Source organism: Danio rerio, chromosome 20 (assembly GCF_052040795.2).
Source record: "Danio rerio strain M-AB ecotype USA chromosome 20, GRCz13ab, whole genome shotgun sequence".
Lineage (NCBI taxonomy): Eukaryota > Metazoa > Chordata > Actinopteri > Cypriniformes > Danionidae > Danio > Danio rerio.
Genome location: NC_141040.1, coordinates 43,815,216 through 43,842,394, shown reverse-complemented (window position 1 = coordinate 43,842,394; position 27,179 = coordinate 43,815,216). Strand labels below are relative to the sequence as shown.

At 35.2% G+C, this 27,179-nt stretch overlaps 1 protein-coding gene across 4 annotated transcripts in view; it reads left to right on the top strand.

Moving 5' to 3' along the window:
• Positions 1 to 27,179, top strand: part of pex7 (peroxisomal biogenesis factor 7) — a 59,591-nt gene that overhangs the window by 7,359 nt on the left and 25,053 nt on the right. For 2 of the 4 annotated variants that reach the window (XM_087296735.1, NM_001013532.2), the window contains 3 exon segments: positions 15,879 to 15,985; positions 18,162 to 18,275; positions 24,152 to 24,207. In XM_087296735.1, coding sequence (XP_087152861.1) covers positions 15,879 to 15,985; positions 18,162 to 18,275; positions 24,152 to 24,207 — 277 coding nt within the window. 4 annotated transcript variants of the gene reach the window in all.

Genomic DNA, 27,179 nt, shown 5'->3' with positions numbered 1-27,179 from the left:
ATCAAAATTTATTATTTTGGTCTCTGCTGAATAGTCTTACCTCCATTTAATCATTTGTTCGTGGCATAAGTTTTTACATGCAAAATGGCTGAATAGGTTGTCATAATATTTTGCCATAATGCATTTTTCTATACATTTCCATTAAACTTTTTTCCTAAATCTGTCTGGATTTGGTAAATTTCTCCAAGGTGAGTCTTGACTTTTTCTAATAAAGGTGCATCTGAGAGGAGATTGTCCTATGTTCACATTTCTACTGTTGTTTTGTTTTTTCTTTGTGCTATGCAGTACTATCATTTCATTTCTGTATCACAATGACCAGATCTGCCAACAAATTACAGTACAAACAGCAAAATTTGCCATAATTCACATGCGAACGCCCCTCCAGATTACACTGATATATTGACAACATGACTAAATTGAGTCTTATTCATACACAATGACACAAGGACTTGTCGTTCAGAGGGCACTGACTTGTTCATTGATACAGAAATGTAGTTTTGAAAGAAGTTAGTTCATCTCTCAAAACCACATTTCTGTATCAATGAACAAGTCAGTGCCGTCTGAATGACAAGGATTTTGAGCAAGAGACTAGCTTTTGTGAATAATCCAGCTAATTGTATGCACTGTTTTGAGAAATGCGCTTACTGTTTTGTTAATTTCAATTCTGATCTGAGAAATGTAACAAAGTGACTGGGAAAACCTGTAAATCTCAGTCTGTAGCACCATTTTACGTTCTGATTTCCTTCAGTATAACTGCCAAAATAAAGAATTTAAAGTGTATTTTCATTCATTCATTCATTCATTTTCTTTTCGGCTTAGTCCCTTTATTAATCTGGGGTCGCCACAGCGGAATGATCAGCCAACTTATCCAGCACATGTTTTCCTTCCAGCTGCAACCCATCTCTGGGAAACAAGTGTAGATTCATATTGTTTTATTTTCATCTTTACACTGTAAAAAGTGATTAGTTACTTAAAGCGAGTAAACCAATTGCCTTAAAAGCAACAAGTTGACAAAAATAATGCAAGTAAACCCATTGTAACTTGGAACTATTCAGTTGACTTAGCTTTATAATTATGCAAATTGTACTTACTTTTTTTAAACCCAACTAATCCCTTTTTATGGTGTCAGACTATTTTAGCACATCTGTTTTCAAATAACTTGTGTAATTATTACAATAATACATATTTGGTGCATCATTAGGTCTATAAAATCTCCAGTTATAGCCTGTATTGAATTTAGAAGTCACACGAGTCTGGAAGATCAGATTTATTTTACGGTATGTCATTTTGCTAGATGCAGAAAAGCTGGTTAAAAAAGCAAATACAATAAAGGTGTATTGGAAAAAAGTGATTTGTTTACTTTTATTTAAAAAAATGTAATACAATTTGCATAGTTATAAGAATTTAGTCAACTTAACAGTTCCAAGTTACAATGAATTTACTACTTACATTATTTTTGTAAAGTCAACTTGTTGCTTTTAAGGCAATTGGTTTACTCGCTTTAAGTAACAAATCACTTTTTACAGTGTATTAGTCACTGTAAAACCCAACAGTCAACTTTATCAAATGAAGTGAGTGTAGTTAACTCAAAATTGACTGAAAGTCATTTGAAGACTTTTGAACTCAGTGTTGAAGGTAATGAGTTCATTTAATATCTCATAACTTCAACTTAAATGAAATAAGTACTCAATACTTATATAGATTAGTTTTTGTAATTCAACTGGTTTGTAGCAATCAGTTTCCTCAAATAGTTTGAGTTGCCTTAACTTGTTGGTTTTTACAGTACTCAGCTGGTTTGAGTTTTCTTCATTTATTGGCTTTTACTGTGCTCAAAATGCTTCATTTACCCAAATGGTATAAGTTCACAGTACTCATTAGAATTAGTTTTTGAACTTAAATGGTTTGTTGCAATCAGCGTTACCTTAGGTTTTTGGGTTTTACATCGTAGTATCATTCACCCTTTAATACCCCCATTCACCCCATGAGGTCAGCATTTATCTTTGCTATCGTCCTCTAACGGTATGTCTAATAAATCTTTTTTTATTTTGATTAGGGTTTTCATTATAATTTATTTATATGCTACAGTTAATTTGACAGAAAATAGTGCAAAAAATGTTTACGCTCTCTGACTATTGTGCTTTTTAGTTCAAAATAATCAATGGGGTTATTTGACACTATGAAACAATTGCATGATCTGTTTTGTGACATTTAAACATTTTTCGTAATCAACAAAGCAGTGCCAGCTTTGACATTATGTGTTGAGAAAATTAACAAAAGCACATTCATAGTAGAAGTATCATCACGTCATGATCGCGTCATCTTTCTTTTCCTTTCTATTTTGGTTTTCAGCTCTAGCCGAGTATGCATGGTGTGTGTGTGCGCACTTGTGTTATAAAGACTCACAAGGGCCTCACGAGCACACTTCTTTTTTAGATGTTGCAGGGACTGATGACCACATTACAGCTCTAAACCACACGTCTTTTGCCATTGTGTTCACCAGCTCAAACGAATCTGCTGTGATTTTATCAGAAGCACACAGGCCTGCAGCGAACACACTGTAGCTCTAAGAAGTGTGCAGTCATTTTGTATTTCAAAAAACAGAAATACAGTTCTTTATAAAAAAGTTTGACTTAAGGTCACTGGAGTGCCTGTCTGTTGTCTAGTTTGCATGTTTCCCCCATGTTCGCGTGGGTTTTCTCCGGGTGCTCCAATTTGCCCCATAGGTAAATTTGCTGAAACAAAAATTGGCCGTAGTGTATGAGTGCATGTGTTAATGTTTCCCAGTACTATTTTAAGGGCATCCACTGTGTAAAACATATGCCGGAATAGTTGGCGGTTCATTCCGCAGTGGCGACCCATGATAAATAAGGGACTAAGCTGAAGGAAATTGAATGAATAAATGATATTTGACCAGGAATATTGCACCTCTGATAGTGCATCAGACACTGAAGATGCACATACACACGTGAAGCTCATTTATGGTTGTTTCATATTAATTTAAGCCCTTCTCGGGAGCTGAAGTAACAATCACAGGCTCCTGCGATGATGGAGGACCCTTTTCTTTTGCTATTAGATGTTGACACCACGTGTGTAATGAGATGTGTCTGAAAATCAATATTAAACCCCCAGCACCGTGGCAAACGCTGAATGTGATCATGGCAAAAGTGGTTTCCATGAAATGCCGCCTCAGCAAAGATGCTTAAGTTATAGATATGCTGGCCTTTTTCCCATCATGGAAACCACTTGTATAAGCATACGACATAAATCCAACATCAGTCTTTTACTTGGTGTGTATGGAGCAACTTTACACTGTTAGAAGCACATTTTGTAAGCCTGATGTAAATGAACTAAACTTCATTCAAACATATAAGTTGCAGGTTTGTGGAAATACAATCTGACCAGTCTTTGCACTGACGTCAACATCTTCACGTGGCTTCAAATAAATGAACCACAGTAGCTTGCAGGTCTTTTGCGATGCATTAAAAAGTATGGCATTTAGCTGTAAATGCTTGTTCATTCATGCTATGAATATTTGGATAACAGTGATGCTTTATTTATGCGGACAGTTAAAGCCCTCCTGTGAACTCATAAAGCTGTTTCAATAATTTTTCAACACGTTTAACAGAGAAAGGACATTTCTGTTATATATTTGTTTAGAGAAATTCCTGTTTCTTTTTATTTGGCTGGAATACAGTAAATACTTTTAATGTCAATAGTGTTATTAAAAAGTTGACAAACTTGGTTGGTAATAAAAATGCACAACCAACAGTATCTGAGGTTTTCGCTAAATTTACTAAGTACAAGCGTAAAAGCGAAAAACTGAAGCAGTGTACTGACTCTGTGACACGTTACCTGATAGATTAAAAAAACAAAAAGTCAGTAGACAGAGACGAGATTAATTAAATTTCACATTTAACAACAAAAGTGAGACGCGCACTGCTCTCTGGGGTTTTGTGCTCAAACTGCCTGGAGCTCAGATATCTGTATATGCTGCAGCGCATGCTTGTGTGTGTGTGTGTGTGTGGGTGCGTGCGTGCGTGCGTGCGTGCGTGGTCATGTGATGTTTACTTTTATCTACAAAAGGTGAACTCTAGCTTGGCTCTATAACAGAGATGCCCAAAGTTGGCCCATTGTAACCTTTGATTTGGCCCACCAACCCATATGAGAGGAGAGCGAGTATGATGGAGAGACTTGGGGCGAATGCTTTTAACATAGAGATTGTCATTTTCTTATTTGACATTACGTTTTTGTTAGTTTTATTGCTGAGCTACAAAAAAGCAAAGTGAAATTAAATGTTTCAATAAATGTTGTAAATAAATCTAGTTTTTTAAAATGTAAATACTGTCACTCGACAAACTTGCAGAAGACACCGGCAGTGTAATTCTGTTATAAATGAGATTGTTTTGTTTTTACTGTAGTAAGTTCATTATATTACTATATTAGTTAATATAAAGCAATGTTTTCTAGTCATGTTTAAACATTATTTAATAAATTAGGAAATTACCCATGTCAACCATATTTACTTTCAGCCCACTAGCCTCAATCAAGTCTGGTTTTTGTCCCTTTATAAAGAAAAGTTTGGGCAGCCTTTCTCTATAAGATTCTTTCTGTGAGCCTATCAGCATTTCGAATGCACGAATGAGGACCAATCAAGATCAGCTATCTTTGTCATTTCGTCCCCGACTGCTCTGTTGAAGATGGGAAAGATCAGAAAGAAACACAAAATCAGAGTCGACTAAATAATGCTGCACCACGCAAAATTGAGAAGAAACCTGAAAGATGTGTGTAAATGTGAGGACTTTTTGACATTGAGATGAAAGGTTAAATTTTACATTGTTCAAAAAGACAGTTATTACAAAAAATATTATATAAATATTTTCATTTGTGTATATATAGTCAATGAGGCATTTTCAGTGTTTATTAAACTCATTTGCTCATTTTCTGTTTTCTTTTAAAGTCTTTAAGCCTAGAAGGGCAAAATACTATTTAATTCATGGGACATATAATTCAGTAAATAAAATTTAATAGTTCATATACAGCATTTCATTCAATAAAGATTACCATATTAATTGCATAGATTTAACAGCTGCACTAGATAAAATATTTAGCACAGCCTTCTATGCTTAACAAGAAAAAACATTCATCCTAAAACATTAAATAAATGTTATAGAAAGCAAACATTTACTTTTTGAAGCATCAACATATTGTTACAACACCAATTTATTTTAGAAGTAATGCTTCAATTAATGATCTGCCTGACAGGACCTTATAATTCCAAGCGAAAAATGTCTTTTTAGAATTAGAAGCTATGATCTTCATTTGCCCTGTTTTTTTACCGCAATTTGCAAATGTGAGAGAATTTTGATCATTTACGTTTAGTGTACATTTAGGGTCTCTTTCGTGTTAATGGATGAAAAAGAACTGTTACACACATATTGTTTGCAATATGGGATGCCAAATCTTTGAAGCTTAATATTTTAAAATCTTTCAGAACGCAGATAGAGCCTTATAATTTTAAGGTGGCAAATTATTGTTAGCTGTGATCATGACAAAATACAATAAATTAGTTATTCGTAATTTGTTATTAAAACATTTATGTTCAAAAATCTGTTGGAAAAGAGGATTTTCTCAATTAAACAGCACTTGAAAATGAATTAATTTCACTGGAGGACTAATAACTGTATATGTGATTCTGGACCAAAAAAATGTGTATCTTGTGTTGCACAAGTACATTTTTTGCAATAGCAAACATACACCGTATGGCTCAATATGGCCGATTTTTATTTGATGTCAAAAAATTGGTGGTTAATTCCACTGTGGTGACCCTTTGATGAATAAGGAAATAAGCCAAAGAAAAATGAATGAATAGTAATGTGAATTGCTAAGCATTTTATTTAGACACCTTTAAAAAAATTCAAAATAATATTCCAGATGCTCAAATAGTTGTTTCTCAACCAAATATTGCCCTGTTCTTACAAACCAAATATAAAAAGCTTTTTATTCAGCTGATTTAAAATTTTAATTTAAAAAAAATTGATCATCAAGGTCCAGGGTCACACACACTCACTGGCCCCTTCAGTAGGGACATCTGTTCAGCTGCTCATTAATACAAATATCTAATCAGCAAACACAAGGCAGCACCACAATGCATTTAGGCATGTAGACATGGTCAAGACAATCAGGTTTTGTCTCATGGAAAAAACAAGATTTCGAATGGGAAAGTAAGGTCATTTAAGTGACTTTAAATGTGGTATGGTTGTTGGTGCCAGTAATCAGAAACTGCTGATCTACTGGGGTTTTCATTTTTCATTGTACACATTTTTGAGGAAATAGATTTCAGAGGAATGACATGGTGTTTTGTACTGTTTTTTATGAATATGACACTGAGTTCACTAAACTCAAATGACCTCCACAGTTAGATCTCAATCCAGTAGAGTACCATTGGGAGTTGCAGTCAACAGATCATTTCAGTATGGGCTAAAAATGCCGGCCATGATTAATTAAAGGGACAGTATGTAAATTTCACCACTAGAGAGTGCGTATTCACAATAAACAAAGGAATAGTTGGTGAAGTCTAGATAGGATTGGTCGGAAGTGTGATATGCACATTAAGCAGTAATGCAGCATTTTTTATGATACAGTAGAACATTAATTATGTCTTCAGTTCGCCTAAACGCCCACCCTCCGCTCCTCAGTTAGTCTTTAGTTCGCGCCGCCTGAAACCCCCACCCCCCGCTCTGCTCTTCATTTGGTGGCACCTATACCACCCCTGACCCACCGTGCACAATGGTCAAATTGACCGCATACATTTAAGCATCCACTACATTTTCTATGGCTTTAAATATGTGTGCTTCTGTTGCCTAGGAACTTTCTGGTAACAAGTGAGGTACTTGAGTTATGTTCCTTCACATGCAGTTTAGTAACTTGTACACATATTCCAGACCCCCCATAGTTTTTCATGATTTTTTTGTAATTTATTATTATTTATTTATTTATTTTTATTAAATTTTTTTTTGGTGGGAATTCCCAGAAATTTGTGGACAATTTTGCAATTAAAAAGAAAAAAAAAAAAAAAAATATATATATATATATATATATATATATATATATATATATATATATATATATATATATACAGTTGAAGTCAGAATTATTAGCTCCCTTTAAACTTTTTTCCTCTTTTTTAAATATTTCCCAAATGATGTTTAACAGATTTAGAATATTTTTACAGTATGTCTCATAATGATTTTTTCTTCTGGAGAAAGTCTTATTTGTTTTATTTCGACCAGAATAAAAGCAGTTTTTAATTTTTTTAAACACCATTTTAGGGTCAAAATTATTAGCCCCTTTAAGCTATATTTTTTCTCGATAATCTACAGAACAAACCATCGTTATACAATAACTTGCCTAATTACCCTAACCTGCCTAGTTAACCTAATTAACCTAGTTAAGCCTTTAAATGTCACATTAAGCTGTATAGAAGTGTCTTGAAAAATATCTAGTCAAATATTATCTGCTGTCATCATGGCAAAGATAAAATAAATCAGTTATTAGAAATGAGTAATTAAAACTATTATGATCAGAAATGTGTTGAAAACATCTTCTCTCCATTAAACAGAAATTGGGGAAAAAACAAACAAGCGGTCTAATAATTCAGGGGGGGTAAATAATTTGGTCTTCAAATATTTATTTATTTATTTATTCAGCATATTAAGATGTGCAATCTGACACAATAGCCCCTTTCACACATACAGACCTTTCCGGAAAAATACCGGCAATTTTCCGGAAAGTTTGTATGTGTGAACAGGCCCTTCTTGAAAATACCGGTAAATTCGTTCTGGCTATTTTCCGGAAAGAGAAGTTGTAACATTACTGGTAATTTGCCGGCATGCTGCGCTGTGTGAATGCAGAAGGAAGATTGCCGTAAAGAGCGCGTCCACGTCTAGAACGTGCTGACGTGAGACACTTGCTTTAGCCAATCAGAACAGTCAGACGCATTCACGTGCGCCCGGTTTTCGAGAATAAATGCCTTTGAATGTTTTTCCAGACACCTTTAGGTGCTAGATGTTAGTCAGATCACGTTTTTATGCTCTTTCTTAATGCTAACTGTGTAAATAATTATCGATAAAATGTTTATGATAATTTGTTGTTTGTTTACCTTCAAGCTTTGCGTGTGCCCGTGAGCGCTTATAATGTACATCTCGACATGCGAAAGTGTTCCTCTATATGTTTTCATTGGAGTTGTACTCAATACTGATCCATCCAAAGAGTTTGTAATGTAGTCAAATGTTTACAAACACAAGCGCAGCCGTTTAGAGGTCATTTCGGGTTAATGATGTCAGAATTTACCGGCATTTTGCGATGGATGTGTGAATGCTCTTTTCCGGAAAAATTCCGTAACGTCCTCGCCTGTGTGAACAGCGCTTTTTTGAATGTACCGGTAAAGTCGTTCCGGAAATTTTCCAGATATTTACCGGTATCACTGTGTGAAAGGGGCTAATGACACAAAAAAAAAAAAAAAAGCCTCTTTATTTTGGTCTCTTGTCAAGAGAATGTATCTAAAACGGTGGGTATTAAGCCAAAGAAAGGTTGTATAACACTTAGTTTTATCCACGTTCTTACTTGCTTTTCTCAAATTTCACTCCCTGAAGCATCTGACATCAGGTACCTCGCTCAGGACATGCGTTAGGGCTTTCCACCACCCGTAATACACCTAAAACACGGATTACCGTAAAACTCGTCAATGGCAGGAAAGCATTTTCACTCGTCAACTGCAGGAAAAAGTTAAACGTGTAAAGCACAAATAATGTCCTTCAATTCGTTCATGTCCAGCGGCCGTCATCCTTCAACCAACCTCCATCATTGTAAGCTGCTTGCTTTTCTGTCTGTTCCATTGCTCTGTTTGTTAGATGCTTGCTCCCACTTTCTTTTGCAGTCTGAATCATGTTAAACGCACAAATTGCCCAATTCGCACCACAGGATGTCTGATCGCATCAATCCAGCACTTCATCCGCATCTGCTTACTGCACAAATGCAAAACATTTCCCCTCACTCTCATGTACTTTTTAGATTGTGAGTGCGCAGGTGAGACGTCATTTTTCAAGAGACACTTAAATACATCACGTGTGCTGCGTATGCAACCTCTACAAATCATTTAAAACAGTTAATGGCAAACTGATGGTTTGGAATTGGATCTTTTATGAGATTATTTACATTTTTTGAGATTATTTTGAGTATAAATTAAGAATTTTGCCAGATTGCAAAACTTTGAGCATTTTTGTTGATTTTGCATTGGGGCAAAAAGATTGTATTTTTAGGGCACTTCATTACATGATAACAGAAAATCATACCGTCCCGAACAGAAACTTGCAACAATTACCCTGCCTCCGAGCTCTTTTGATTGGCCCACTGCTGTGGAACTGACAGTGATGAGCTGCGCTGTGTGTGAAAGTTGAAGTTCTTTCAACTTAACAGGGATCTAAAAAACACGAGACGTGAGCGTAATGGATATTGAAAAACAATAAGAAAAGTAATGCATTGGAGGGAAAAACGCACTCTGTGTGAACGGCCCCTAAGTTCTGACAGTAAAAGTGGCTATAATACATAAAGCAAGGTATACCTAAAAAAAAAAAAAAGCAGTAAATGTATACATACATTGCTTATTTAGTATTGTGTAAATAGTGGTAGTACCCTAATATTTTAATCTTACTTAGATTTTTTTCCAATCTGATAATGTAGTCAACGTGGTCTCTTTGAAGATACTATTTCAGCACGTCCCTTATCAGGGATTTCAGCTCCCCTCTCTATCCAGTGATAGCTGTAGCCTGGGCTTCTCTGGCAGGGATGCCAGGAAATCTTTCATTTGAAATGCTTACATGCCAGCAATCTCAGTAAGAGATCTTTTCAGCTATAATTAAAATAAAAGTGCCTAGAGCAGGCCACGTTTCAAAGTTATTTTTAAACTGGAGCTCATTGAAAAACTGGCATAATTAATATTGCTTAAAACCTGCAAACCAAGCTGCCTCCTTCACATTGATGCCTTTTTATGACATTTTCTGAAATATTATCATCAGCTTTTGAGTGGTGTGGTCCTTGGGATTCAGAGATACTGATTTGAATAAAGACTATAAATACTGAAAATATTTAGGTTTTTCTTGAGATTTAATGAATTAATGAAAAAAACTATTTAATTTCATGGTGAATTTTCATTTTGAATATTTTAATAAGCATCTGTAGCCGAATTAAAAGATGATAATAAGTACTTGAAGAAATAGAACATCCAAATAATGAGACCATTCACTTGTTTAAACGTTTTTGAGTTTCTTCTGATTAATACAAAAGCAGATATTTTGAAAAATGTTGGTATCTCTTACCCATTAGTTGCACCTAAAGCGAGCGTGCCAGTGTGGGCCAGTTGTGTTACCACAGTCACTTCCGGGGCCTGATCTGGCCAAAGTGAGGCTTCCACAGGGCCAGCGGCTGGCCTTTTTGGCCCGCTGAATACCTTGGGCCAAAGAGGGCCAGCTGGGGCTTTGGGGCGGAGTGAAAGCAAAGTCTGATAAAGATTTCACTAGTTTTCTGATCACGTACATACATGCATGCATGTATGTGTATGAGAGACCAAGTGAAAGAACGCTCGTTTTACAGCTCCATCGATGCCACGAGCGACTGGGTTTCTTTCTTTCTTTATTTTGAAGATAATACAATTAGGTATGGTACGATAACCAGTTTCTATCACACGTAAATAATGTTCAGGTGAATCCAAGTGCGAGTGAGCAAAATAATAATTTATTAACACAGTCAAAACAAAAGCAAGGAATGAGTGCGGTGCTAGAACTAGGAGAAACAGGGCAGGAATCTGGCAAGAAACAGGGTCCAGTAAAAACTCCTCAGGTCCTGAGCACAGACAAGATAGCACCATAAGCACACGTAACGAACTGACAATGAAACACTAAACACGTAGCACATATATAGGCACGATAATGAGTATCAGCTGGCGAACAATCAATCCAGCTGAGTGCCGTCATGACACGTGACCAAAACAAATACATGTGGGCCACAAAAACAAAACAAACCCACATGATCAAACAGATACTCCGGAAGAGCGCACAAACCTGCAACTGTGACAGTTTCAAGGTTTACCGCAGCTTGGAAAAGTCCAAGTTTTCTGTTATACCGTTCCTAATGTGTTTTTCACATCTATTTTATTTAGTGAACGTCTACATCAGGGATGCCCAAACATTTTCTTATAAAGGGTCCAAAAGCAAATTTGATTGAGGGTTATGGGCCAAATATACATATCAAACCTGTACATATTAAACTGGCCATGGGTTATTTCCTAAATTAGATTTTTTTTTAAATATCTAGAAAACTTTGCTTTACATCATATTAACTAATGCAGTATTATTTGATATTTAATAATAAACTTACTGTAAAAACATAAACAATCCCATTTATACCACACAATAGAGTTGGATGTGAAAAATAATAGTCGAGCTGCTCTTGCTTTTAGCTTGATTTGCTCGCAGATACCTTGTGCATGGTCCTCTCTGTCAAGAGACAGTGTTTACATTTTAAAAGTCTGATTCATTTACAACAATTAATTGAATCATTTATTTTAGTTGGCTTTTTTGTAGCTTAGCAATAAATCAAATAAACAAAAGGTTATGTTAAAGGTTAAGGTTATATTCACCCCAACCACTTCCCCATCATTCTCCCTCTTTTTTTCAGATGGGATGGCGGGCCAAATCAAGGGTTACTATGAGCCAACTTTGGCCCTCAGGCCCTACTTTGGGCATGTCTGCTCTACATCAAAAGCTACTGGTCCAAAATATTTTAAATGTTTCTTAAAATAAAATATATTGTGTTCATTGGGGGTAAAGTTGTTTTACCCAGACATTTAAAATGAACTTATTTTGGAGCAGTAATCACAGTACTGTGAAACCGTGATATTTTTATCCAAGGCTATCATACCGTCAGAATCTTATACCGGCCCATCCCTAAATACAAAATATGAATATAACAGAAAGACATAAAACTTTACAAATTTTGTGTCCACTTTCGTAGGCTCAACATAGTAAAAAAATTATGAATATTGGATATAAAAAAAAAACACATTAACTTAATAAACCAATATAAAACAAACAAAAACTTAAAATTTCAGGTATCTATAATACAAATAAATTAAACCGTTTTAAGCCATTTTGAACTTACATTTTACAAAGGCCCATCTGAGAAAAAAAAATTATTTTAGATATTTTTTAAAAATGTATATTCAAAAAGGAGGCAACACCAAAGCTTCACAAAATGGCAATTCATTCAATAAAAAAGGCTGATACAAGGCATGTAACGGTTCAAGCACACGGCTCTTCATCAGACAGGCTTTATGTGCTGCGCTGCGAGCTATTGGCCCGACAGTGGAAATGCAGCTATTGCATTATTGCATTATTTCCATAGTAATTTTTTTCTTCAATAGAAGTTGGGTTCCAGCAACCAATATTCTTCTGGTTTCTTCTTTTGTTTTCAACAGAAGATCGAAATTCATTAATGTTTAAAACTACAAGATGAAGAGTAAATTATTATTATTATTATTATTAATATTATTAATATTATTATTAGCAATCAATCCCTTTAAATACCTTTTTTCAATAATAAAAGAAGGCATGGTAAAAATTTGCCATACCACTTTTCAAGATGCTGCTTTGGCCCTAAATGGCATTAACATGCATTTCCAGTGATCTGCTTTCAAGTGGCTCTAACCGAGATTCAAAAGGTGCACCTATTAACATGCATTCAAATGCTTCTTGTGTTCGGATTACAGCAAAACCCTTCATTCTTATTTCCTCAAGCACTACCTCACTTTTGTGGTGATGCACGAGTACTACCAAGGAACTCTTTTGGTACTACTGAGAGAGGGTCTTTTGTGCCTGTTTTATTGCATTTCATCACATGAACATTTACACTACAGAAGCAATGCTTGTTTGACCACTTTGTAAAGTGCACAAAGTGGACCTTGCAGCTCAAAATGTTTCAAACACTGATTGCACCTGAATTTAATGTAATTTGTGTATCATCAGATTGATTAAAATGCACAAAATGGAAAGGAAATGCAAACCGAAGCTACATCAGTTGAAAATGGAGCTGTGTTGTGATACAAATACAGCACTCTAGTCTTCCTAGAGCACTTTAAAGTGTTTATGCAATAGGTGTAATTTATCGTGACTGTGAAGCTCTGACAGGAACTCCCTGCGGGTCGCACTTCAGAGTGGCTTTTATTTATTCCATCGGTTGCAGATCACCAAATCAATAAGGGTTACAATAGTCATCGGCATAGGCCTCCTGAGATGTAATTAACTAAAGTAGGCCCATTCATTTAAAAGGCAATCTATCGGATTGTCAATAAACGCAGTGTATTTTGATACCAGGTTTTAGGATTGAGCAGGACGTATCTGGGAATATTTAATCCAGACCTGCACATTGAAGAGCTTGTTTGGTGTTATCTGAGGTGCTGTCACTAATGTTTTTGTCACAATTAATGCAAGATGAGATTTAAACCTGTGTTTTATTAATTAGTTGTTAGAATAATGCAGATGATTACCTTAGCACTGTTTAATAGGCCTGCACAATATTTCAATTCATCATCGAAATTGCAATGTGTGTGTCTGCAATCATCAGACTGCAGGATATGCAACATTAAATTGGAATTATAGTTGATCAGCAATTGAGAATACGTGAGATTTGTGGAGTCATTGCAAAGTATAACCATAACAGAGTGAAACTTTATCATATGTGTTTTACAAGCAAGTATTTCCTAAGAGTGTAAAGCATTTGGGTTACAACATCAATGAAGCATAATTTTACTGAATTATTAATAAAATAAAGACTATACAGTTTTATTTTACATTTCAGTATGCAATTTCTATACCTGAATAATGTTTGACTGTTTGTTTTGATAATAAAGCACTGTTTATTTCACTTCTTTCTTTGCTCTATCCGAATTTTTCTTGCTTGCAATATTTTTTTACTTACATGATTGACACCTTTATAAAATCACCCCGGTCAAGCTAAATGAATGATTTTAGCTTGTGATTTGAGCCCTCTAGTGAAATTGTATTTATATTGCAATATATAATCGCAGAAACACAAAATATCGCAATGTCAGATTTTTCCAGTGTCATGCAGCCCTACTGTTTTCAGCTGCCTTAAATATGAAACATATTATCGGAATTAATCTAGATTAATATGGCACATTTGAATTCTCCCGAGGGGCATTCAGATTTCAGAAAAGGTGTGCTACCCAAATAATAAGTCTTTAAGAACAGGTTTCTCAAGCCAGGTGGCGCATTAGACCAGAGGCTTATCTCCTGTTTCCAAAATACAGCAGAAAACTGCTTGAGAATGTGTTCTACGGTGATAATTGGTGATGAAAATAAATGATGTTCAATAAGATGTACTTGTGTTTAAACATGAATTTTGAACTGTAAGCCTACATAAGCCCGAAACAGTGAATTTTGATTACCTTAATTCGTCTAAAGTCATAACTGAACTTAACAGTAATGGAATTAAGACATAGAATATGCAGATATTAGTGGAATTATTGAAGTAAACACCGCAAACAAACAATTACCACTATGTTTTCACCATATTTTCAGACGAGATCCACACACGCAGCTGTCAGTAAAGGACCGCACACAGACACAAACACAAACTCAGACACACACACACACAGTTTTTTTTCTTTCCATTTGGCGTGCGTTATTAAATTTCATAACACTCTCACCAGTTCTTACTCCTTATTTGCATCTAATACCCCAGTTTGTCACGCCGGCATGAATGAAATGTTCATGAGTTTAAGTGAAACTGCCGAACTGCAGTTTAAGTCAAGCATCCTGCTGATTTTATTCAGAAGGCCACTTTTTTGTCAGACGGCTCAACGGTCAGGTATACATCCACGACAAACTTTCAAGGTGAAAGTCCAACGCAATCTCTAAGCAATTCGTAACTTTTTGATTTAGTGGCTAATTCATATGAATTTGTACGATCTAATTCATACAATTTAGTACAATTTGCTTATAACCCAATGACAGTTGGGGTTAGGGGTGGAAAGTCACCATAGCTTGCATATAATAGACCCAGCTCCCAAACCAAATTTAATAATAGATTTTTTTTTTAATCACAATAATTTTTTTTATCGCAATAAAAGTCTGGCATTACGTAGCACGTTAACGCCGATAACAGGCCATTACTAATTTTTACATAAATAAATAATAATGAAACGCATATTTTAATGTTTTTATAATCAAAGATTGCATGGGACATTTTTGTTCTTATGCTCTTGGGTATTTTTCTGTACCTATTGTGAACTTTTTTAAAGAAATGAGAGAGAAATATTACATTAGTGTTTGTATTAAAATAAATGGGCCCCAAAAAAAATCAACAGGCTTAGCGCTACATGCATGAGGCTTTTTAATCAGGTTTTAAATTCATATGCACTATACACTATCCCCCAGTGTCTAAATCTTGAGTCTTTTACTGCAGTTTATGAATGTTGCTAACGCTGCACCTTGTAAAAAGTGACTAGCTGGAACATTTGCTGCTTACACCAGAACAGAAATGCTGCATTTCAAGGAGAAAGTCTGACCAAAAAAGACATACAACAAAAGAAATAGCCCTGCCCGTGCAGCGTAGAGGACTGACCAGTGACATTTTCCTCAGTGCCTTGCCTTCTGTCCATTCACACTGAGTGTTAGTCGCCCTTGAAATGAACGTTATGGTTCAGGGGATTCCGCAGAGAGTGCAGACTAGGATTTATATTATAATATCATATATGTGGCTTTTTGGGAGATTTAAAAGTCTTGACATTCTTATGTTGTTGCTAGGAGACGGCACTCTGCGAGTATGGGATGTTAAAGCAGGGTCATGCAGATTGGTCATCCCTGCACACAAATCTGAAATCCTTAGCTGTGATTGGTGCAAATATGACCAGGTAAGTGCTTATAGATACAAATATGAATTAAATTTTTATAACACAAAGTTTGGTTAATGAAAAAAGATATTAAAGTGTTACTGTACTGTACTATCTCTACGCACCTAAGGAAAAGAGATATATTTATTTTTATTCCTAAGCATGTGCTGGGATATATGTTTAAAATTTTACACTACAATTTTTTTTATTCATTCTGGTTATACAGTATGAACTATATATATCAATGTTAGGACTGATTAAACCACCCATGTTTTCCATGAAGTTAGCCTGTATGCCCATAATATATTGCCTTTGCCAAACGTTGGGCTACTTATTACATTATTGTTCATGGATCATGGATGTTACCAACATAACACATTATTTGTCTTTAGTGTTTTGGATATTTAGCTGTCGAATTGAGCCACATGTAGTTTTGTCAATTTTTATTTTAATTTTTTTTGTAAAGACATATTAATTTACTGTTGCTGCTCTGCTGATAATAATGCTCTACACTCAAAAAAGTGATGTTTGCTGTTTGTTCAAACTACATATTAAAAATGAGCTGAATCAACACATTTTTTTTTCAAAATTAGTTTTCTTTTGTGTTTTATGTTTAATCCGCTTAAAATTGTAAAAATAAGTTAACCTAAATCCTTCATGTTGTCCCAATACAAATCGATTGTGTGAAACCCAGCATTTTTTACAGTGTACAGTAACAGAGGTGAGATAGTAGGTGCTATACAGTACACTTCTCTACACGACAGAACTTTAGCGTCTTCGTTAGAGTGCTCGGCTCACCACTCAGAGTGCGAAGAAATGAACACTCCTGTGCTGAGCACCTGTGTGGAGACGCAGAGGGGAATTTGACAGGACAGCAAATATTTCCTGAATAACTCTAATATTCCTTTTTTTTTGGCTGGTAAAGCTGTCCGCAAAGAGAAACATACAGTTCAAGTCAGAATTATTAGCCCCCCTGTTTATTTTTTTCCTCCATTTTCTATTTAAGCATTTTAGAGCAGATTTTTTTTCAACACATTTCTAAACGTAATAGTTTTAATAGCTCATTTCTAATAACTGATTTTGTCTTTGTCATGATGACAGTAACTAATATTTTACTAGATAATTTTCAAGACACTTCTATGCAGCTTAGTGACATTTAAAGGCTAAACCAGGTTAATTAGGCAGGTTAGGGTAATAAGGCACATTATTGTATAACTATGGTTTGTTCTGTAGACTATTGAAGAAAAAAATAGCATAAAGGGGCTAATAATTTTGTGCCTAAAATGTTTTTTAAAAAATTAAAAACTTCTTTTATTTTAGCCGAAATAAAACAAATAAGACTTTCTCCAGAAGAAAAAGTATTATCAGACACATAAAATATTATCAGAAAATGTCTTTGCTCCGTTAAACATAATTTGGGAAATATTTAAAAAAGAAAAAAAAATCAAAGGGGGGCTAATAATTCAACTTTATTACACTTAAATACAGTTGAAATTAAAATTAATAACCCTCCTATGATTTTTTTTAATAATATTTCCCAGGTGATGTTACACAGACCAAAGAAAATTTTCACAGCATTTCCTATAATATTTTTTCTTCTGGGGAAAGACTTAATTCTTGTAGTTTTACAGGAATATTTTTTACAACTATTTTAAGGTCAACATTATTGTCCCTTGAGAAATATTCTTTTTTTTTTCCAGTTGTCTACAGAATAAAGCACTGTTATCCAAAAACTTGTTTAATTAGCCTGACTTGCCTAATTAAGCCTAATTAACTTAATCTTTAGTCTTTAAATTGCACTTTAGTCTGAATACTATTGTCTTTCAAAATAATTAAAATATTATAACTGTCATCATGGCTCATCAAAGTTATTACTTAATAGAAATTAGTTATTAAAAGTATTATGTTTTAAATGCCCTTCTTTCAATTAAGCAACCCTTGGGAAATCAGTTTAAAAGAATTTAAATTTCACAGAAGCGCTAATAATTTTGACTTATTTATTTAAAAAAAAATGTATTTCTTTTTTTTTAAACTACCCAGAAATAGGGCTTTTTCTTTCAAGGAAGAAAAATGCCTGTGCCTGTATCACCGTAGTATCCCATCATTACATTTATTCTTTTAGATATGCAATAATCTCTGAAATGACTGTAAATAGTGGATGAATCATTGACCTCTGTTTTTTTCACTTTGCTCTCAGAATGTTATAGTCACCGGAGCTGTTGACTGCAGTCTCCGAGTTTGGGACCTGAGGAACATCCGGCATCCCGTCGCTCAAATGTCAGGCCATTCCTATGCCATCCGCAGAGTAAAGGTAGTTTCATTTGGGGTGTTTTAGATACAGCATTGGTATTGAAGTCTGCATGAACCAGAAAGCTGCAACCGTATCCATATTGTGACGCAGATCTTAGAGAAACTGAATATTAAATAGACCAATTATCATGTTTGTAAACATTCAGGATGCGTGCGCAGGGAGGTGGCAGAAAAAACAGGGAGCACCAGCATTTACAGCGAGGGAATGACATCAGATGCGGTGCAGAGTTTGTTGTTGTCTTAGAAATAAGATATATTGATTACACATTATATATATTATTTACATAATGCTTTCAGCATATTATAACAGCTCGTCACCCAGTGATAAGTACAGTGATTCGGCAAAATTAACGTTAAAGTGAGCGGCATTCATCTGACAGGTCCATTTGCGATAGCACCCACCCAATGGATATTGGATAAGACGAAATGACCAAGCATCCAGCCCCAAATATACAATCTCAATGAAGCTCCAAGTGATTTGACAAGAGAGAAATTAAAGGTCTACAAGTCTTTGGATGCCAACAATGATGTTCTGTGTGGTCATGTGCAAGAAATAATGCTCCATGATGACAAGATTCAACACTATGTAGAGCTAAAAACCGAGATTCTGCTTAGCCAAAAACAAGGAAAGAAGACGGAGTTAATGTTATACAAGGCCTGGGTACTTAATCACCAACACGCAAAACGACTGCATTCTGACAGTGAACTGCACCTGTACGACAGGATATGTGAACAAGGTAAAGTCGGTTTTATAATCGCACATTCTGACTTTCTCCTTAACAATATAATTTCATTAAAGTATTATTTGCAAACGCTAAATAGCAAAATCTTATTAGCAGCCAATGACTTTCAAAGTACAACATGTTCACAGTCAAATAAACTGTGTTAATGTTGTTTTCAAGTCACACTTGCAGGTTATTTTAGACCACATATTCAAAGTGCAGTGGTAAACAATATAGGGAGTTTGTCACAAGTTGTCACTGAATGAATGTGTGAATATAAAACCAACTTTACCTGAATAAAGGTAACTTTCACATTTCATTCTTAGCATTCAGTGTCCACAGTTTAATTCACCATATGTAACTGTTTTTGCTGAAATCATTTCTGCAATCAAAAACAAGTGATATGTAGGATTCAGCATAGCGTGAATTTACCTGATATGACATGAGAACTGCAGAGTCCAGCGTTTCTAATTAGCTCCTCACTTGATTCAGCTCCCATTTAGCCAAAGATGTCTGCAGTCAGTATTAAAGCAGTGTGTGGTGTATGGTAAAAGTTAAGTTTTCTATTTTTGGATTCGAATCTGGCATCCTACCGCACAAAACAACATTTTTCCCATTGCAGCCTGTCCTTTTTTTTGCAACCGGGGACCCGTGTGACGTCATGTGTGACGTAGGTTGGTAATTGGTCTATAAGAAAACAGTGGGCGTGGCTTGTTTTTTCCCACTGCAAGATGATTGGGTGTAGTAAATTAAGCATTTCATTCGAAAAGATCATTTCGGGAGAGTTTTGACAACCTAACACACACCTCCTCCTCATCGTTTCTGTTTGTTTCCAAAACTGACAAATGGAGGGATGTGGTTAAAGAGCCTCTGTTATGAGTTTTTGAAAATTACCTGCCATGCAGTGTGCAGCACAGCTCTAAGTGAATGAAAACACCCAGCTGATGTTTAAATCTGAAAGTCCAACTTGTTTAAAAATATCGATTATTTTGATAGAAGATTCGACTCGTTGTTGTCATGTTATCGATGTCGCCACAAAACAATACCAAATGTGAAGTGCTGGATTCGGTAAAACATTCCTTTCCCTTCAAACGCTAGCAGAGTGAAGGTGTGTGTGGGCCTGATCATGACTGAAGATGAGTGTACCTTAATAAGTAAAAGCTCTGGTGATTTATGCCATAATCTACCCTGCAACATGGGATTTGTTTGCTGTTTGTTAAAGGAAGGATCAGAACAGACTATTGATGTTTGGGACTTTGTCAGAGCTTGACAGGAACTTTCTTAATTCACAATTCATGGATAATTTTTTTCCTCCATTTCACAAGTGTAAGTGTGATTAAAATGGTTGCCTCCTTGTTTTCTCTAGCTTGCAAAATATGTATTTAGTTGTGTTTTGTTACCTGCAATTGCTCCACGCAACTTGTACTGTATCTGGTTAACTCTTTATATTCACATATCTCGTCCATAGCCTTGTTAAAGGCGTGACGCGTGTCGATTTCTTTACTGATTTAAATGCGTTTGTGAGCTTGCGATCATCCAACACAATCTCACGGCAATCCGTAGCTTTTTCATTTAGTGGCTAATTCGTATGAATTCGTACAATTTAGTACGATTTGCTTATCCCCAATGACGGTTGGGGTTAGGTGCCACGCCTCTCTTTTAAAATCGTACCATTTCGTTTGACTGAACTCATACGAATTCGTACGAATTAGCCACTAAACTGGCAAAACGTAAAATACTTGTGTTTTCTCGTGAGATCAGGCTGGATCATCTGCTGTTTGTCATTTCTATGGCCTCTGTCAGCTGTTCCTACACACATGCGGTGGTCAACTTTCAAAATAGTTCAGCTTTTGCCACAGTGTGGGTTAATACTGAATGCGTGGCATTGTTTTTACTGATTACTCTCTCTCGCTCTGAACGCAATCGCAACAGACTGGGTCATTGAGTCAATCAGCGCAGATTAGCTTTGCGCTAAGGAGGGGTTTGGGAACAACTTAATTGCTGAACAAATTATATGGAAGTTGTTGGTGTAGTTAGGTAAAAAGAAATGTATATTACAAGACAGCGAAAGTGTTTTTTGATTTTGCATGCACATCAGCATGTTGTTGGAGACCACCAAAACCAAAATATGACTTTTTAGTAAAGCGTAATAGGGGCTCTTTAAATATGTTAGCCATGCCCAGTACCTCGGACTTGTGTAATCTGAGAACTTAAAAAACAGGAAGTGCATTGTCATATTTTAATTTAAAATGCAAACTATTAGTTTTTTCTTAATGACATTCACAGATCAATTGATCACCACAAAACTAGCAATGTAAGCTAACAAAACCAATATGGCTAGTTATGATTTCATTTGTACTTCAAATTCTCTCACAGATATGCCTCGAGTTTGCTTTCAAATGTTCGCCTGATAAAGATTGAATACTCTGCTGTTCAGTGTCACATTAGTTTGACTTAAATGAACTTAACAAGTCTGTTGAACTTTAATGAGGCGGCTTCAGTCTGTGTGAAACTCACATTATCCTTCTGTACTGTATGTGACAGCTATGGATTTCCTTATATAAACAGATTAGCTGTTTAATTGAGTTGGAGAAATTGCGCTCGAGTGTTCAACCAGTCAGCAATCATGCAGATCACAGAGTTCAGTGCACTTGACCAGTCTGCTGCCAAACCTGTGACCAAAACATACGCAAGTCATCTGATTGCCTGCCATCTTGTGCGTCCAAATGGAGCTGTGGGCTTAATAAAAACACTCGAGTTGGGTCAGGATGAAATCACAGGCTGTTTCGAGTTAATGGTTTTGCTCTCAGCTTTTCAGAGATGTGCAAATGTGTGAAATAAGGAGGTATGAACAAAAGGTAATATTGCACTGGGAATACAGGAGGGCTGTGAAGCATGAGATTGTGTGTTGCTGGATGTAATGATATCAAATGGCTTTAAAATGAACACTGTTTATGATGATGTCTTTATACTGTGTGGGTGATGAAGAGTGGTGTATGACTGGTCTTTCTCCTTTACTGTTCTGCTGATTTTCAGAAATTCTTCTTGAAGGGTCATGACACTATTTGAGATGAACCTCTCCTGCTGAGATAATTAAACAAATGTAAGGAAATGCAGGCAGTGGAAGAGTCAATCAAGAGAAACGCTTGAATCTAAAAAAAAAAAAATCAAATTTTTAAGCTGAACACATTATTTTTGCTTGGTAAGAAGTATTGATTTACCCTAAAGTGCTACCCTTTATATCAGCATCTCTAAGAAGTCACCGACCGTTATATTTTAAAGGGCCATGAGCCTTAATGTGAATAAGACAGTAATATGATTAAGGTGTTTCCATGAGTTGCTTTTTGAATGTTTCTTTTATGATCCCGTTTTACATGTCATAGCACATAATTCGATTAACGTCATAACGTCAACACGCTATCAATATTTTCTCCGGTGTTTCATGTTATTTTGGATGTTTCATTCTTAATTTATTGACTTTAACTGCAGTTTGGCACTTTCACTATCATTCAGGAATATTTTATGTATGCCCTCCGTGACAAACGAGATATTGGATATGAGGAACTGCTGGAAAAGTGTATTTCTCGGTAGCATGGCCGGAGTGGGACTTTGTTTCAGCCCTGGAGTTTCAAGCCTTAGACCGACCCACCTCAGTGCAGTATCTGAATATATATTCTGTGCTAAATTCGTTATAGATATCCAGTCCTTTGCAATGGCGGTCACACAAAAAAATGTAATAAAATATGTACACCTACATAAGTAACCCAAACAGTATTATATGTCTTAACACTAAAAATTAAAAAAAATAATAATAATAATTACTCAGATCAGGTACGAACTCGGGACGGCAGCATTGTAATGCAACGTGCTGACCACTGGACCACAATGGCTCTTTTATGCTGGAGCATTTGGAATAAAAATTAAGAATTGCACTGTTATCTGCAAGACTCTTAACCACAGTACTACTTTCTATTGATGGCGTAATCTTTTTCTCCCTTTTTTAGATTTCTGATCAAGTTATGTGAGATTTATTAATGTAGTGAATCATTTGATTTTCATTGAGCAGGTGTAATATTCATTAATATTAATTATTCAAATTCTTATATTCACTAAGGTGCCGCTGTTTGGGGTCAAATGATAGTCACCTCATCATTAACCTGCAGGCTGCATTTTGCTCACGGGGCTGCAAGAAAATAAATAAAAAGAGCGGAGCTGCAGCAAAATAATGAATCAAAAGAGTGAGGCTATGGTCAAATAAATACATAAATAAAAAAACTGCGACTGCTGAGAGTGCAAGCAGCTAGAGACACCGGCCCTTGCGGTCAAAAAACGGACTGGCCCATCGGGAATTCTCCTGGTCCTCCCGATTAGCCAATCCGGGCCTGTTAGTAGATGCAGAGAGTAGGTTCAGACAGCCGTGTGTGTATAGACTATACTGCACACAAAAATGTGGTGAAAATCCTACACGATAGTAATAGTTTGATTAAGGTGTTTACATGTTTACATTTGGAGAGCAGCATTTACAGCTGATCTTTCAGTCCATAATATTGTAGTGATATTACTGTAAACTTAGTAAGTAAATCATTTTGACTAAGGTATGTCTTTAAAAACTGAAAGAGTATTGCTGACGATGATGACTAACTTTGCCTCAGAATAAACATAAACAAATAACACTGATCACACACTTACCAAATCTGTAGAGACACTACAATCAACTCAAACTAGAACAGTGTGTTTTTTTAAAAAGAGACGAGCGGCAAATCAGCATTTCACCATTTTCAGATCTCGGGTAAGAAATGTTCCTAATATATGTGTTCTAATAGTGTTTTTTGCTGTGTGGGACACATGTATGGCTGTCAACGTGTTAAAAATGTGTTTTAGTGTCCCTTTAAATCCCTGTAGAAAATAAATGAATGACAAACTGTTCACATCTCAAACTGGAGTGCAGGACATTTGAACTTAAATCTATATTTGTACTAAAGTTAATTATGAAATAGTTTAAATATTTTTAGTGTAAAAATGGAATCTGTTTATATATGCAGGGTCATATTTTAATGCAGCTTTCATTGATAAAGATGTCAGCATGTATATCAATTGATTTGTTTTCTGCAGCCACTATATATTAATTCCTCCTTCTTCTGTTTGTCATTTCTAGTTCTGCCCGTTTTACAAGACCGTCCTAGCGTCCTGCTCATATGATTTCACAGTCAGGTAAGACACAACAGATACAAACAGTATGAGTCACATACAATGGGGAAAATAAGTACTGAACGTATTATGATTTTTTTTCCTGAGAATAATATTTCTAAAGGAGCTGTTGACATGGAATTAAACCAGATTTTGGTAAAACCCAAACAAAACAAACATAAAAATAAAACAAAACAAATAAATCTGAAAATGAGTTTGTGTAATAACAATGAAATGACACAAGGAGAAAGTACTGAACTACTGAAATATATTTAATACTTTATATAAAAGGCTTTTTTAATGATGGCAGCTTAAAGACGCCTCTTATATGAAGAATGAAGCCACATGAATTTGCTCAGGTGTGAGTTTTTCACAGGCTTGAACGGACTGTAAAATCTTGATGGTTCTTGCATTCAAGTCAGTGGATTGGCTGGGCCATTCTACAGCTTGATTTTCTTTCTCTGAAAGCATTTGAGAGTTTTCTTGTGTATTGGACTATTGTCTTGCTGAAATGTCCATCCTGGTTTCATCTTCATCATTATGATAATGTAGATGTTGGACTGAAGCAGTGAATATTAACTTACAACGATGAAGGGTAAAGAGGGTTGCTGAAGAACTACTGAGAGTTTTCAGCTGGGCTTTCACTGCCTTTCTACACCTCCCTTTCTTCATGTGTTCAATACTTTTGTCCTGTGTCATTTCATTTTATTACACATAACTTCATTTGTAAACTAATTTAGTTTTTTTGAATATATGGATTTCTTTGGTTGCTATCATCATCTGGTAGAAATTTTCAGGTTAACAGCACCTTTAGAAATATGTTTTCAGACAAAAATGGTGACATGTTTAATACTTATTTTCCCCGCTGTATAGCATAGTAATCAAAAACTGCTAATAATAATTTTAAAAATGAGTAAGCGATATCACATGAGCAAATGACTACTGTTTATTCTGAATATAAACACAACAGTATGATTGCAAGTGTGCTGTTTCTATAAACATAAGCTTAATAAAAATAAAAAAAAATGCTCCAATCAAATTGCAATTGGAGAACCGGAACTAACTGTCGTTTGATCGCATCACTTTTGAATCAGTCATTGTTTAGTTCTTTTTCCTGTGGGTGTTTCCTTCCTTCACAAAGCAATCAGCTTACAATCTTACACTAAGCACTTACTGTACATCACAACATACAGCAGAAAATCATTTACTTTCTGCTTTTTTTTTCCTACTCTTTAAATGAACTTTTCCATGTTAAGGGGAGATGATTTTTTCCCAGTGACCTTTGGATGAAGGGTGAAGTCTGCATTGCTGGCACGATCCCAGAAAGACTGATGCTTTTGCCATCAAAAGGGTTGTAAAAGCCATTGATCTCATTTCAGGGTACACTGCTTTATTTCTTTTTGCAGGGGGCTTCTTTCAGTTAGAGCATGGTTGTGTTTTTATTGAGCGTGGAACTCATTTTTGCATGGAGGAAAGGACATTTAATAGAGCCATCAAGGACATGGTAAAGCAAAAGCCAAGTTTTGACATTTTAACCCTTTAAATTGCTAGTTTCTGGCATTGGATAAAGTAGCACTCATTTCTTTTTTTTATTCTGAAGATTTTCTGTAAAATACTTTTTAGTTCAACCAAAAATAGTTTTATTTATAATTATTATCATGGTCATTTTTAGAAAGTGAAATATATCCCGCTCTTATGAAGGGAAATGACCTTTGTAAGAATGGTAAAATGGTCTTTGCAAAAATTATTGTTAAATTTGTAACATGATTTTCAACAGCAGGACCATTTACAGAGGCTGTGGATTATAGTAATAACGAACACATCCAATTTTGAGTGTCTTACAAGTAGTGTTTTGGACTATAGTAAAAAAATACTTATAATTACTAGTTATTTCTCACAAATAGTAATACAAAGATTTATTTACTGAATTACATAGTTAGTTAGTTAGTTAGTTAGTTAGTTAGCTAGCTGGCTGGCTGGCTGGTTGGTTGGTTGGTCGGTCGGTCAATTTATTTGTCCCTGTAGGCAAATTTCATTTGCAGCATACACTCACAGAGACATCTGACATTTCACATTTAGCATATACAGTTGAAGTCATAATTAATAGCCCCCCTTAGAATTTCTTTTTAAAATATTTCCCAAATGATGTTTAACAGAGCAAGTAAATTTTCACAGTATGTCTGATAATGTTTTTTTCTTCTGGAGAAAGTCTTATTTGTTTTATTTCGGCTACAATAACAGAGGTTTTACATTTTTTAAAAACCATTTCAAGGTCAAAGTTATTGGCCCTTATTAAGCTATATTTTTTCGATAGTCTACAGAACAAACCATCATTATACAATAACTTGCCTAATTACCCTATCCTGCCTAGTTAACCTGATTAACCTAGTTAAGCCTTTAAATGTCACTATAAGCTGGATAGAAGTGTCTTGAAAATATCTAGTAAAATATTATTTACTGTCATCATGGCAAAGATAAAAGAAATCAGTTATTAGAAATGAGTAATTAAAACTATTATGTTTAGAAATGTGTTGAAAAAATATTCTCTTCATTAAACAGAAATTTGGGAAAAAAATAAACGGGGCTAATAATTCAGGGGGCTAATAATTTTGACTTCAACTGTATATATAAACAAATCATATAAAAACATGGTACTCTACTCTAAATAAATATCCAGTTTACTGGCCCTTAAGTGCTCCTGAGAGAGGAGGAATTTAAAAACTTAATTGCCTGAGGTATAAATTAATATTTTGTCCTATTTCTTTCACATCTGAAAACACAATATCGACAACCTGTTGCTAATAATTGGAAGGTGTTTGATAAAGTACTGTACTGTATGTTTCTCATCATTGACAATCATGATAGCCTTGTTTTATATAAGTAACTGATTACCAGGGAAGTAATTATTGTGTTACTTTTAAAAAGAAAAATGTCACGAATTACAAACTGTATGTTGAACAAAAAGGGGTCACACTTGATTTTGATGGTCGGTTTGT